At 36.7% G+C, this 14876-nt stretch overlaps 1 protein-coding gene across 1 annotated transcript in view; it reads left to right on the top strand.

The window, feature by feature from the left end:
- Positions 1–2807: 2807 nt before the first annotated feature.
- The window catches only part of SLC5A12 (solute carrier family 5 member 12), a 51243-nt gene continuing 39174 nt past the window's right edge, over positions 2808–14876 (top strand). The window contains exons 1-3 of the mRNA XM_001090490.5: positions 2808–3898; positions 12594–12659; positions 13935–13986. Coding sequence (XP_001090490.2) covers positions 3560–3898; positions 12594–12659; positions 13935–13986 — 457 coding nt within the window. The 5' untranslated portion in view covers positions 2808–3559. The remainder of the gene's footprint in view (positions 3899–12593; positions 12660–13934; positions 13987–14876) is intronic.

Below are 14876 nucleotides of genomic sequence, written 5' to 3' on the forward strand. Positions count from 1 at the left end.
AGCCATAATTTCTGTTAAAGTGTAGTTTGGCATCACCAATTTGCCTCCCAGGAATTTGTTTGACAGGCATGCTCATTGAGAGAAAGCCCTATGGGGAAGACTACTTTCACTATTTCAATTAAGCAGCTTATTCACATTGTGAGCAATTCTTTGAGCCATCCTTGATATTCATTGAACTGAAATATGTAAAAATTATTATAACAGATTAATTTTTCTGAAATGTAGTTTTAATCTTGCCACTTTCTAGTTTAAAATAATAACAGGGCCAGACGTGGTGGCTCACACCTGTAATTCCAGCACTTTGGGAGGCCAAGGTGGGCAGATCACCAGGTCAGGAGATCAAGACCATCCTGGCTAACATGCTGAAACCCCGTCTCTACTAAAAATACAAAAAATTAGCCAGGTGTGGTGGCAGGCGCCTGTAGTTCCAGCTACTTGGGAGGCTGAGGCAGGAGAATGGCGTGAACCTGGGAGGTGGAGGGGGCAATGAGCTGAGATTGTGCCACTGCACTCCAGCCTGGGCAACAGAGTGAGACTCCGTCTCAAAAAAATAAAAAATAAAATAAAAACAGAACAAAATAATGGCCATTTTATTCTTCTACACCACTCCTACTCCCATTGGCTTTGAGAGCAGATGAAGGAAGACAGCAATTTAATGAAAGTCTAGTCTCAAATGGCCAAGACTTGTTCGTGCATTTTCTTCTCTTTCATCCTAGGCCAAAATAACCATGGTGTGCAGAGTTCACTCTTAGCAACATTGAAACAATGGTGTTTTTTGTTGCATTTTGTTCTGTTTTTAATGCCCCATTTTTCCAGTTCTTTACCTTTTTCTCCTTTGGTAGCATTTAATGTCATTAAACTCTTTCTTTCCCATTACAACTTGCTGCATGCAAATTGCTGAACTATTTTACATTGCAGAGACTACTAATGTTAGCAATTACAAATTTAACTTCTTAAGCATGTGGGTGATTGAATAGCAGGACCTTGTTAAGGCCATGTAAAAGTAACAGGTGATGGTGTTTATATTCTGTCAGGATCTCAAGCCTTACACGAAATGAGTGAAATACAAAAGGCAATGTTTGGTGCACTTGAGAGAGGGTAGAGGCGCTACAGGGATTTCTTCAGGTCAAAGAAGCATATTTTCCCTCCGTCTTCTCTGTATATTAGCATTTATGATATAGCAATGTGCCTTCTAATTGATGAGGTCATTGAATATACTGGGTTGTTTTTTTTTTCACCTGAAAAGTTACGAATAATTGCTGCTGTGCTTTACAATCTGCATGAACTTTTCATGGAGTGAGTCTTTATGGAATTAAGAAGAGAGTTTGAGGACAATGAATGCTACCAAAGGGAGAAAAGGGTAAATATGTAGAAAATAACTGAAAATTAAATTACTGAATAGATGCTGTGCCTTATAATCAACAAAATGTTGAAAGCAAGGAATAAAGAGGCATAAAGATCCCTTCACATCCCAGGTATTAGCCACTCCACTCCCTACTGCTTCAAAATTCAGGACTAATTGGAGTCATGTAGATAGTACTGTACTACACAAAGTTTAATTAAAACCAGCAGTGCTCACTAACTCTTTAGTTATAGGTTTCTAATATATACCTTTAGAACCTTATTGATGATAATATTTTGAGCCATTATTAACCTGACCTATACAAGGGGGTTACATGTCCTATTGATTGAATATTAACAATTAGATAGCTTAAACATGAAGCTATAAAGTAGTCAAGTCTCTGAAAGCTAAATAAAGTTCCGATTTTCTGCTGAGATCACTACAACAAAAACCTCATATATAATTGGAATACCTCATGATACAAATAATTAAAAGCACAGGTTAAGGTAAATATATGAAAGACCAAGCTTTTCATTAACATTTATCGTATCAACTCTCTAAATATAGCAGAGGAATTTAAACAGAGGACACAGATAGCTTTTGGGAGAGTCTTCATATTTTTATTGGTAACTAAAAGTATATTTAAGCCATCTGATTAGCCCTTTTTGGGGTCTAATTCAAATTCATGAAGCAAAGATTTATTCAGTTATCCAGATGCAAAAAGCAAAATAAAAACAAAAAAAAATTTGTTTTTATTGTTGACTGGAAATGTTTCTGTCTTTGGGCATAACGGATAATTTTAGTTTTCTTCTTTTTAAAAATTATTTTTTATTTTCTACAATGGCTATAATTTATTGGGTATATGTACTAGACTTTGCTTCTGTCTTCAAGGAAATGGTCATTTGCAACAGCTGACAGACTCCTACAGCCAGTTACATAGAGATTCCCTAAAATAGGCAAGATGATGGCAGACTACAAACTGAGTACTAAGGGAGGCTACGTTCTATAGGAGTTGACGTGGAGAGACAGCAAAAGCTTCATAGAGTAGAGAAAACTCGTGCTGGATCTTGTAGAATAGACAGGCTTTGTAGAGGTGGAGATGGAGAAGGCCACTGAAGAAGGAGGAGAAGCAAGAACAAAATTAGAAATTGCACTGGAGGTACTTTGGAACAATTGATGGAGTTTAAAGAGAGCAGAAACAGGAATTTACAACTGGGTTGTTACCTTCCTTCTCTCATTTGTCCTGGTCCTAATTCTAACTTAGCCTGTGGGTACAGTTATTGTAACCCGGTAAAAATAAGAGAAAGACAAGATAAAGTTGAAGGCTATGCATAATTTGTTAATTAATGGCAAATCAATTTTTCTGAGTCCTAGTGGAAAGAAAGAAAAACTATGATGTTCAAGAGTTCTCTGCTGTAAGCACAGATAGCAGCCAATGAGGTAGATATTATTACCTTTCATTTTACGATCAGGACGAAGAGAGTCAGGAAGTTTAAGACTGAAAAACCTTGCAAGGTCTTACTATCCCTGTGTTCCAGGTGAAGTTCAGAAATGTTAAATGACTTATGAAATGTATCACAGCTTTCTCGTGGTTGAGCCAGGACTCGAGCAAAGGTCTCTGGATTTCTAGTCCTTTGCTCCTTTCCCTCCACAGCCACTGCGTCAGACAATTGCAGGCACACAGCCTTCACTTTCCCTTCCTCAGGAGGAAGACACTGCTGAGGATTGTGTTTGCATTTTACAGATTCCATCTCACGAATTAAAAATGCTGAGGTGGTCAACTGTTATCAATTCTATGTTTCCCAGTAATGTTTAACCTTAAGTTAGAAAAAAAAAATCTAAGAGATAAAACAGCATGTTATCTGGCCAGTCCATTCCACCCCCAGTGGTTATAATTTCAGAACACTTCTGAATTCCTTCTCCGTGGCTATGCTTTAGGAGAGGAGCAGACAGCTCTTTGCCAGGGTCAGATTTCAGATTCTCATCTATTGGTGGCAATACCACCACCAGATTCTTCTTTGAAGTCAACTTTTGAGATCTTCCTTAAGTACACCTTGGTGTCTGAAGATTCGCACAAGTGCCTCTGGTAATCATTTTCTTCAGGGAATCACAGCCTCTCCTCTCAGCAAAGCATCCACTGTACTGAACTTTGCTTTTGAAAACGTCTTCTTCCTGATACCTCATTGAAAGAAGCTCTCTGGTGTCATACTTTCCAGTATGGAGGCGAAGAACTTTGCAATTTGGGATTATGTTGTATTTGCAGCCCTCTTTTTGGTTTCCTCTGGAATTGGGGTGTTCTTTGCCATTAAGGAGAGGAAAAAGGCAACTTCCCGAGAGTTCTTGGTTGGGGGAAGGCAAATGAGCTTTGGCCCTGTCGCCTTGTCTCTGACAGCCAGCTTCATGTCAGCTGTCACGGTCCTGGGGACCCCTTCTGAAGTCTACCGCTTTGGGGCATCCTTCATAATCTTCTTCATTGCTTACCTATTTGTCATCATCTTAACATCAGAGCTCTTTCTCCCTGTGTTCTACAGATCTGGTATCACCAGCACTTATGAGGTAAGATGATTTCTCCATTCTTCTCTGTTTTGTTTTGTTTTTTCTCATCCTCTTGATGGTAGCACCTGGTAGTTGAAGAACACTCACTGATTTTCAGGACAATTACACATTATGAGAAAGACATTAAAAGGGTTTTTTTAAAAAAGCCTAAGCTTTGGAGAGAGACATATCTATTTTCCCATCTATAGAAAGAAAATAATGATGACAATCCCACAGGGCTATTTTAATGATTAAATGAGAACCTCTATGTAAGCACTTAATGTATGGTCTCATTTGTAGGAGGCTTGCAATAAAGAGGGCTGACGTTATTTTTTATTATTATGAACATCATCATTCTGAAAAGCAAACAGAACATCTATCATGAATATGGCAATTTTCCAGCTAAGAAAATTGAGATACAGATAAATGACCTAGTTAAGATTTTTGAATAGTAAAGTGACCTGAGAACCTAATTTTTTCTGTATCTCTACTTAGTGGCCTTTCTATCAGAGAGTAGAGGGCATTTTAATACAAATTATAATAAGACTCTAATTTTTAATGAGGGAATGGAAATATTTTTGAAAAATACAAAACATATTTTAACAGGAAGGAACTGCTAAATAATACAAATATGGGAATTATTTAATGAGAGGGAAATGAGATAGTGCTGTTTTGGCTTTACAATGATTCTCAATGAAGACATCATGTTCAAAATTGAATTTGCATGCTCAATATAGAAGTGTGATAAAAAATAAGTTTCTATTAATAAGGTGTTTATTTTCATTATCCGGCATCATTCCTACTAAGTCACTGCAGAAGACTCAAAAGAGACCTATTTTTTTTTTTTTTAATCTGTATGCTAAATGACTATGAAACATTATTCTAGCCTTCAAAAGCCACTCAAGCAAATGAACACTTTTTAGGAACTCTTAAAAAATATTATTGATTCCACAGTTTTACGGAATGTAATTTTTATGACTATACTCAGTAAATATTCATTAAGCATCTACTCTTAAGATACTTAAAAAGGCACTCTTCTTTTTTTCCATTTATTTATTTATTTATTTATTTATTTATTTATTTATTTATGAGATGGGGCTTTTGCTATGTTGCCCGGGCTGTTCTCAAACTCCTGGGCTCAAGTGATTCTCCTGAATCAACCTCCCAAGTGTCTGGGACTACAGGAGTTTGCCACCACGCCCAGCTTGTTCTAGGCATTGTCGTAGCCCTAGGCATAAAGCATTGCACCAAGTTCCTGCTCTCATGGAGCTTACTTCATAGCAGAGAAGGGCAGTCAATAAACATATACTGTGTAAGAAAATTATAATACAAATGTATATGGTATTTAACTAGGTGTTAAGTACTTCTGTAAGTTCCTTATGTGTGTTAAGTCATTTGGCCTTAAAACAATCTTTTTTAGATAGGTACTGTCACCTCCTTTTAACAGACTAGAAAACTGAGGCATATAGAATTAAGTAACTTGCTAAGTGACATAAAGCTAGTAAGTAACAGTTTTTCAAACCAGGCAGTCTACCTTTATATATCATATGCTAAATAACTATGCTATCCCGTCCTACAAAAAAAAAAATGGAGAAAAAGTAAAGTAAATAGGATGAGATAGAGAGGAGGAATGCTGGTATGAGTGGAGAATGTCCATATTCATATATTCATAGACAGTGATCATATGAAACCTCAAGAAAAAAAGGACATCTAAATGGAGACTGGAAGAAAGCAAATAATTGCACCAGACAAGGGAAGTACATCTCAGGCTGAAGGAGTCACAGATGCAAAGGCCCTAGAAAAGGAATGTGACTGACATGTTGAAGGACAGCATAGAAATCAGTGTGCTTGGAGAAGACAGAACAAAGGGGACAATGGTAAAAGATAAGATCAAAGAGTTGGGAGTGCCGAGTTACATACAGCAGGGGTCTCAGTGGGGCTGGTGCCACACAGTGGGAGTAATTGGGATATTTGTAGGCTATTTGGTTGTCACAATGATTAGGGGTCACCACCAATGTTTAGGGAGTTGAGGGCAGAGACATCAGATGTCTTTCAGTGTGTAAAGACACACATACAATGAGTAATTTCACTCTGCACTGCATGATATTTTAAGGCTGTAATGCTCAAAAACTACTGCACATAATAATATTACCTTAGTACATAGTAACTTTACAATAAAAAGTTATACACACACAATAAATGAGTACATATTCCAGAAATTAAATGAAATTAAAACATTATCTTAAAATTATTGAACAATTTACTTACTTTGAGCAATCTGTCTATTCCATACATGCTGCTCAATTCATGGTTTTAGTAAAATGACTCAGTTACTGTAAAAACAACTAAACCAATTGCAATTATGTAACTGAGGAGATTTGATTCTCTTTTTAAATCAATAAATTAGTACAAGTATTGAAAATATAAGGACTTGATTGAATTTAATTTACTAAATTGTTTTCAAAATATTTGCTATTTTTGCCTCTACATGTTTTTAACTTTTTAGTGACCTAATAGTAAGTAATCCAGAGTGTGTAAAGTAGACATAAGGTTATTTTGAGATTACCTCTTGTTTTATAAAAATTGGCATTATGGCATGCAAGTTAAAAGTATGGACTCTAGGTCAGGCATGGTGGCTCACGTCTGTAATCCCAGTACTTTGGGAGGCCGAGTTGGGGGATCACCTGAGGTCAGGAGTTCGAGACTAGCCTAGCCAACATGGCAAAGCCCCATCTCTACTAAAACAAAAACAAAAACAAAAAAAAACAAAAAAAAAACACCCACAAAATTAGTCAGGCATGTTGGCATGCCTAATCCCAGCTACTCGAGAGGCTGGGGCATGAGAATCACTTGAACCTGGGAGGTTGCAGTGAACTGCCGAGATCCACTGCACTCCAACCTGGGCAACAGAGTGAGACTCTGTCTTTAAAAAAAAATAAAAAAGAGTATGGACCTAAACTCTGTTGACTTGACTTTCAATGTTAGCTCTGCTACTTGCTAGCTGCATGACTTTGGCGTAAACTACTTAACTTTTGTATACCTGGTTTTCACATGTGTAAAATAGTGGTAATAAAAACATCTATCTCAAAGGATGTCTGTGAGGAGTAAATGATGTATTGTAAACAAATACGTTTAACAGAGCCTGGCAAATAGTAAATACTATGTAAGAGTGTTGCATTATTATGATTATTGTTGTTGTTGCTATCTTCAAATTTATACCGCTTAGTCTGTCTGTAGTATCTTAAGTTTCTGTTTCTTTCTGCAGCCTCCATTCTCTAGTAGTTATTGAAAGATACGCTTTCTAGGGTCTTTTTAAATGCCAAAGATTGAAAGAGGTGGAATCTCTTTATCCACCCTGTGAACTTTGGCCAGTTTTGAGACTTGCTTTGACCACTAGAATGTAGCCAAAGTGATGTTCTGTGAGCTTGGAGCCTGGGCCTTATGAGCCTTGTAGCTTCTGCTTTTGTCGTCTTGGGATGCTGCCCTGATACTGCTGTCTAAGGAAGCTAGCATAGCTGATCTAGCTTCAGGAGTAGCAGTGGACACATACAGAACAGAGATACCCAGCCAACAGCCAATACATGTTACCAGACCTGTGAGTGAGGCCATCTCAGACCTCTCTCCATTGATCTTCCAAGTTACTGAAGCTACATGAGAGTCCTGATGAAACCAGAGAGATCACCCAGTCTGTCCTCAGAGTTACGAGAAATAATAAGTTTTTGGTTTTTGAGCCTATGAGTTTGGGGGTAGGTGTTATATAGCAATAGCCAACTGATTTAAATGCCTTGATATGCAGTGGGATTTCAAGACTAAGATATGCCATCTGCGCTACTTTATCACTATCCTGTCACAAGTCAAAGCATAGGGAATTCTTCTCACCCTCAAGTGATAATTTAGGCTTATCTAGTTTGCAATATCATATATTTTCATTATGTCAATTGTACAGTTTATTATTAGTCTCATAATATTATCTTCACTTTAAAGTTATTTCCTTCCTTCTCTTATCATACACTAATAAATCCGGTTTGTTATTATTTACCTAATTTAATATTGGCTTATAGGCCAATGCCTACCTGTTCTCTCATTTTTTCTTGGACTTCTTGGCTTCTGAACTACTTACTTCTCTTCAATTTCAAATTTTCTTTATGATAATGCCCAGGCTACTACTTCACTGTGTTTTCTTGTACAGTGGTTTCTGAGCATTTATACATTACACACTTTTTTAAGGTAAATGCTTTCCTTTTAGTTCTTTAAATAACAGTGGCGGTATTTTAGTAATTATATTTATATTTTGAGAAATTCAATGTTTATCTATAAGATATTATTGAATACTATTTCAGCAGAGTAAATGGTGCTATATAATATTTGTTGTAAAAGAGATATTTAGGGTCTGAACCAACATCATGGGGCCTCTTAGGTCATCATAGGGATTAGCTTTTACTTTAGAAATGATGGGTTATTACAGTGTTTGGGAAGAGAAGTGACATGATGGGATTTGTATGTTAAGAGGATTACTCTAACTAGATATTAAGAATAATTATAGGGTTTTTACTGCTGAATCGGGGAGGTAATTGGGAGTGTACTTACATAATCTGAGCAAGAGATGATAGTAATAGGGTGGTAAGAGAGGATGAATGCAAGTAAATTTGTTTTGAAAGTGGGGGGCAAGCACCCAGATTTCTTTTATGAATTGGATGTGGGGAGGGAGAGAGAGGAGTAAAGGCTGGTTCTATGTTATTTGGGCTCAAATCAACCTGAAAAGTAGAGTTGGTATTTCCTGAGATGGAAAAGAGTATGGCTGGATCAAGTTTGGGGTTCTGAAAATAATCCATCATAATGTTGGTCAATGTCACCTCAGGTATTTTTATAAGCAAGCATGAAGCATGCAACTTCTCTGTTGCGTTTTTACTTTTGACAATAGGAATAGCTTATATATACACCAAAGTTGACAACTGAATGAAGTAGTGATTACATTGAAAGGAAAAGTGGATAAATTATTTCAGATATCAAAGTATGCAGTTGGAATAGTCTTTCTTCTTTCACAGATGAGAATCCTGAAGCATAGATCATAGAGTGAGATGCCAGCAAATATCAAACTGGAATTCAAGGAGCCTGATTTCTGATCAGGTCTTTGTTCATATAGCTTTTCCCCAGTACTGTCTTTGTAATTTTACTGGGTTGACTGAATTGAGTGGAACTTAACTGAGATGTGAAAACCATTTATTTTCTTCAAGATTCCTATAGCAATATCCTCATGGCTTTACTGTTTTTCAGGATTCATTGCCCCTTAGGTTTTCCAGAATTCCTCGTGCCACCCAGTACCAAAGCTAATGCTACAGGTTTTTGGTTTTAGTTACACCTCCCCACTTCTAGTGCCAATCTTTGTATTCATGGTTATCTATCGCTATGTAGTATATTACCCCAAAATAAATGTCTCAAAATAACAATTTTATCTTCTTACGATTCTGCAGATTAGCAATTTTGCCTGGCTCAGATGGGCCCCATAAAATTGTGCTGGTCTCACTTGGGACCATCTCTGTGACTTCCATAAGATAGCAAGTTGGCTAGCAGCTTGCTGGCCTAGGGGAATGCAAATGAGACAGCTTGTCCTTGTTACCTTTAGTCTCATCCTCTTGTAGGCTATCCTGAGTTCTTTATGTGATGGAAAAGAGTTCCTCTCAGAGAGAGAGCACACCTCATTACAGAAGCATTTTCAAAATGTTTACTTGCATTATATTTACTAGAAATGTCTCTGTCTTAAGTTGCATTCTACTAGAAGCAGATCCTGAAACAAGGATTTGAATGCAAGTTTATTTGGGGGGAAGTGATTCTAGTAAGCGTTGATAGACAAGTGGCAACGTGAGACATAGAAGAAAAAGATGCCAATAAAAAATGTAATTTTGAGCAGGTTACCACTGTGAACAACTGGGGTTCAATCCAACTGGGGATCTCTAAGAGACAATATAAAGCATGTCTCAGGATTGTCCTCACTGAAAGGCAAAAAGCCAGGGTATTTTGTTTCCAACTCCATTTAGTCATTGGCTGAGTACCAATGGTAACACCTGCAAGCCTTTCTGATCTGCCCTATGGCCTTGTGCAAAGGCTCAGAACACCCTCAAGCAGATAATCTCAGGCACATTTAGATGCCATCAACATGCACTGGAACAGTGAATGCCAATAAACTATGGGTGTTGCACCCTCCGTGACCACAGCAGTCATTAAATCCTACTATAGCTCTAGTTCTGTACTTGGCATTATCATACCTCCCACCATTTGATCCATACAACATCCAATTTTAGAAGATAAAATCATGGCTTAGTGGCAGAAAATAGTCTTCCCAAGGGCACAAGATTTGAACCTAAGTTGTCTTCACCACAAACATTTCGCAGTGTTTTCTATCTTACGATATTTGAGACCGCTGACTCCTCACTGACTTCCCTTCCTCTGTAATATTTTCCTTATGTCTGGTGCCCTCATTCACATATTCACTGGAGTATACATTCTGGTTCACAGAATGTATCATCTGAAGGGAGGGCCTGAAAATACGGCGGTTTTCTACCTCAGGTTTGGGAGAATCTGGCAGGATAAATTCAGAATGTGAGTTAGTATAAAATGGAATCACAGTTCTGCCAAATGTCCTTTGTTTCAAAGAAGGGCCCATTGTAAGTCATGAAACATTTATCTATTGTTTCTAGGGAAAGGATAACTCGGTTGTCAATCCTTGATTTAATCAAAGTGAATTCTTTAAATTCAGAAAAAAAGAACTACTATCAAGTAGAAACTACTAGCAAGAAATTTAATCCTCAAGCCAATTGATACTTTAAAACTTTATTTTGTTTTTTCAATACATGTTTATTATAAACTGAAAGACACGTATTAATGTCTTCTAGAATACTTACTGAGAAAAACCTTTCCTTACCTCCAAAACAGCAAATCAAATCCTACTGTTTAGTAAGTTCACAGCTACTTTTAGCTGTGAACATATCACAATTGAACATACCACAATTGCAACTTTACTTTTATTAGTATAAATATGTGTTAATAGTCACTTCATCTAATCTGTAAGATCCTCTATGGTATGGACTATATCATATTTACTTATCATTTTGTGTCAGAATGCAATATGTAAAGCAGGTAACAAATATTCATTGAATGAATGAATATGTAAATGAAAAAGATAAAAATGAATAAAAGAGAACAGTACTTGTATATATCAGGGATAGTAAATGTGGTAGGCTGAAAACAGCATACCTTCCCCAATATATATCCAGGTGTAATCCCTGAAAGCTGTGAATATTACTTAAATGTTTTTTTTGTTTCAAAGGGATTACTGCAAATGTGATTAAAGGATTTTGAGGTGAGAAAGTTGTCTTGGGTTATCCAGAGAGGCTATATATAAATACAATCACATATATCCTTATATGAGGGAGGTAGCGGGAAATTTGACAGGCAAAAGAAAAGGCAATATAACTATAAAGGCAGAAATTGGAGTGATGGTAACCAGAAGCTAAGGACTGCCAGCAGCCACTAACAGCAGGAAGGCAGGAAGCTGACTTTTCCTTAGAGCCTCGTGTAGGAGCCTCCTGCTCACACTTTGATTTTGACCCAGTGAAATTGATTTTTAACTTTTGGTTTTCAGTACCGAGAGGTAATAAATTTCTGTTGTTTCAAAACAACAAATTGGTGCCAATTAATTTATACAGTATTAATAATAAACTAATACAGTGAGATAATCAAGTTCAACACCAAAATACAAGATAGCAACTGATAACCACAAAAAAGTCTTAGTATTAGTGCCATATGAGCTCAGAGGATGAAGTATGATCAGGGCCAGGAATAGCAATTGGGCTAATGCTTTCATCTATGATCTAAGCCTTGAGTTTCTCACCTGTGAAAGAAGAAAGGACTATTTCAACTGCATAATTCTATATCTGAAAGAACGTATTTACTTTTCCTTCCGTCTATTGACAGATGACTAAGACTTTGTGAAATTTGGGGAGAGTGGCTCTTATATTGAGAGTTCTGCCTAAACAAAGGAAAGGTCTGAAAAAGCACAAAACATGTTAGCTGAATGATAAACAATAATTGCATGTGGAGAATAAATTATGTGAAGGTTAGTGATATGATTTAAGAAAGGGAGGGTGTGGGTCCGACAATGGAAGGTTTGGAATATCAAGCCTGGGATATGAACTTTGTTTTGTCAATGATAGAGAATCATTGAAGAATTTGAGAAAAAGAGCAACATGATCAGAGCTCTGCTTTAAAAGAATTGATATGGGAGATATGTGGTTGATAGGATGAGTGGGCAAGGATTGGTATTAGGGAGATCAATTGGGGTGCTACAACAGCAATCCAGAAAAGAGAAAATAAAAGATTGAACTAAATTTGGGGCAGCAGGGATATAAAAGGAAACAATGGCTTCAGTGGGTCCGCTAGGAAGACTTTTGGGCAGAAAGTCAATAGAGTTGAATTTTTATTCAAACAACCCACTTCTCTTCTCTGACCATCATGAGAAACATGAACAAAAATTGAATTTCAATAGATCTTTGACTTTTAACAATCCATGCTTTTTCATTCCTGTTGCTTCTAAGGATACATATCATAAAATCAAATTAAAGTACAAAGCACAACAGACGATATACCAAGATAAAAAGGACTTTCTTAGCAGCTCTTATCTAAACCTCACTGACTCTGCATGTCTTTCTGTTTCCTTTAGTACTTACAACTACGATTCAACAAACCAGTTCGCTATGCTGCCACAGTCATCTACATTGTACAGACGGTAAGGAGTCATGGCTGCTGCAGATGTGGAAACTATGAGGTTACTAGATACAGGTTTGTTTATTTTGGGGGCAATAAACTTAGCTAAAGGACATTTAATACTCAGAAGACACTACTTTCTTCCAAAGATAGCACTTTTAATCTGTACTAAAAATAACAAGCAAATGTATATTGTATGCCACAAAGGGAAAAAAAGCCATCTGTGTGTGTGTGTATAAACCACCCACACTTTCTTAACATGTATTTCACTGCTGTTTAACCTGTACCAGTTGCTCTAAGTTAGATATGAAATGGTCTGGTAAATAGGGTTTTTCTTTCTTTCTTTTTTTCTTGTTTGTTTTTAACCATTAACTGAGTTGAAGCAGAAATACCTATTTTACTGAAAGTCATTTTAAGACAATATTCCCAGCGAATACTCCTACTTGCCTCTCTTCTCTCTTCTGAACTCCTTTCACACCCTCCCAGCTTTGGGATGTCTTCATGCTGCTCCAAATTTGCCCATGGCACAGCATTGGTACACTTCCTACTACTCACCAAGTGCTTTCTGCTAGAAGATAAGCTTCTTCCCTCTTTTTAATCGAAACTCCCACTCACTGACTGAAGAATTTAGGCAAGAAAATAGGAGGAAAACCATGCTCATTTACCTGCCCATAGATATTTGCCTTTTAAACCCCTAACATGAATCTCTGCATGGTGAAATTCCAAATAGAAACTGGAGAAACTGGACCTATTTCCAGCAGGGTGGTGGTTGCACTTCTGGGAATTAGAAGATATATTCATTATGGAGATCACCCATGTTGTTAGTCTTCCCAGCACAGTACTTTTTTTTCCCTCACAGATTCTTTTTATCTCACCTCTAAATTCCGTATTTCAGTAAACTGCTAAAATATGCTTCTGTTCCTTAGTAAAGCTTCTCATGAAGTCAGTAGAGAGTACATTGTGATGTGTGTATCAGGAAAATGGGTAGAAGGAAGATGAATCAAAACTTAAGTAAGTCTATTTTTATATCCCTTAGAGATATACAAAATATAACCATAGTATCTCAAAATTAGTAGCAATTTTGAAAACCCAACTCTCTTCCTCCATCTAATGATTACATCCCCTCTACAAACTACTGATAGTGGTGAGCAACTTCAAAATTAGAGTGGACGGGAATGCAATGTTTGGTGAACAAGTTGAAGAGAATACAACTCTAACATCAATAAAGAACTTTCCAGGCAGTTTTCCTTTCTATGTCACTTTCGCACTGCCAACCTGATTCTTGTTTCTCTACCAGATTCTCTACACAGGAGTGGTGGTGTATGCTCCTGCCCTGGCACTCAATCAAGGTAAGTTATCAACATTCCCTTGGCACATTTTACCATTTTTATGCCTGAATTCTAACCTTGGAGAATTATAAATAAAATACTTTGTTGGGGAGATATTCTTCTGGTTAGGGGATTCTGAATTACTATTAGGAGTCATGACATAAAGCTCTAAATATTGATTAAACTTTGAAAATAATGCAAACAATTAATTACTTGGTTTTGACTCATATACTTCTAGACACCAATTTTGATTGCTTTTGCTTGTTTGGGATTTGGTTTTGGTTTTTAAATCATTGGAATTGTGGAAGTTTTGGTATTGTATATGTTGCTAAGTATGGTCATCTATAATATATGGACTTCAGTGATCTCATGAAGTAGATAATCTCAGTATAAGAGTAAAGCTTGCTTGTAATAGTTACACTAAAATATATAGTTTGTTCTTTCAAAATAATAGAATCCTATAAACAAAAAGGAAAGAAATAAAAGTCAAAGTAAACTTCACAATGATGCTTGCCATATTGAAAGTCCTCAATATTCCATTTAATTGGGCTATGTGCTTATATTGAGAAATATTAACCTCAGAGTCAGTGAGGATTAGATAAGCGCTGCCAAGAAAGTCCTTTTTATCTTGATATTCCTCTGAGTTTTGTGCTTTGGACTTGTAATCTGATTTTATGATATGTATTCTTAGAAGCAACAGGAATAAAAAAGCATGGATTGTTAAAAGTCAAAGATCACTGGTAGTTAGAGAAATGCAAATCAAAAACACAATGAGATACCATCTCATGCCAATTAGAATGGCGATCATTAAAAAGTCGGGAAACAACAGATGTGGGAGAGGATGTAGAGAAATAGGAATGCTTTTACATTGTTGGTGGGAGTGTAAATTAGTTCAACCATTATGGAAGACA

The sequence above is a fragment of the Macaca mulatta genome, chromosome 14, assembly GCF_049350105.2.
Source record: "Macaca mulatta isolate MMU2019108-1 chromosome 14, T2T-MMU8v2.0, whole genome shotgun sequence".
NCBI classification, from domain to species: domain Eukaryota; kingdom Metazoa; phylum Chordata; class Mammalia; order Primates; family Cercopithecidae; genus Macaca; species Macaca mulatta.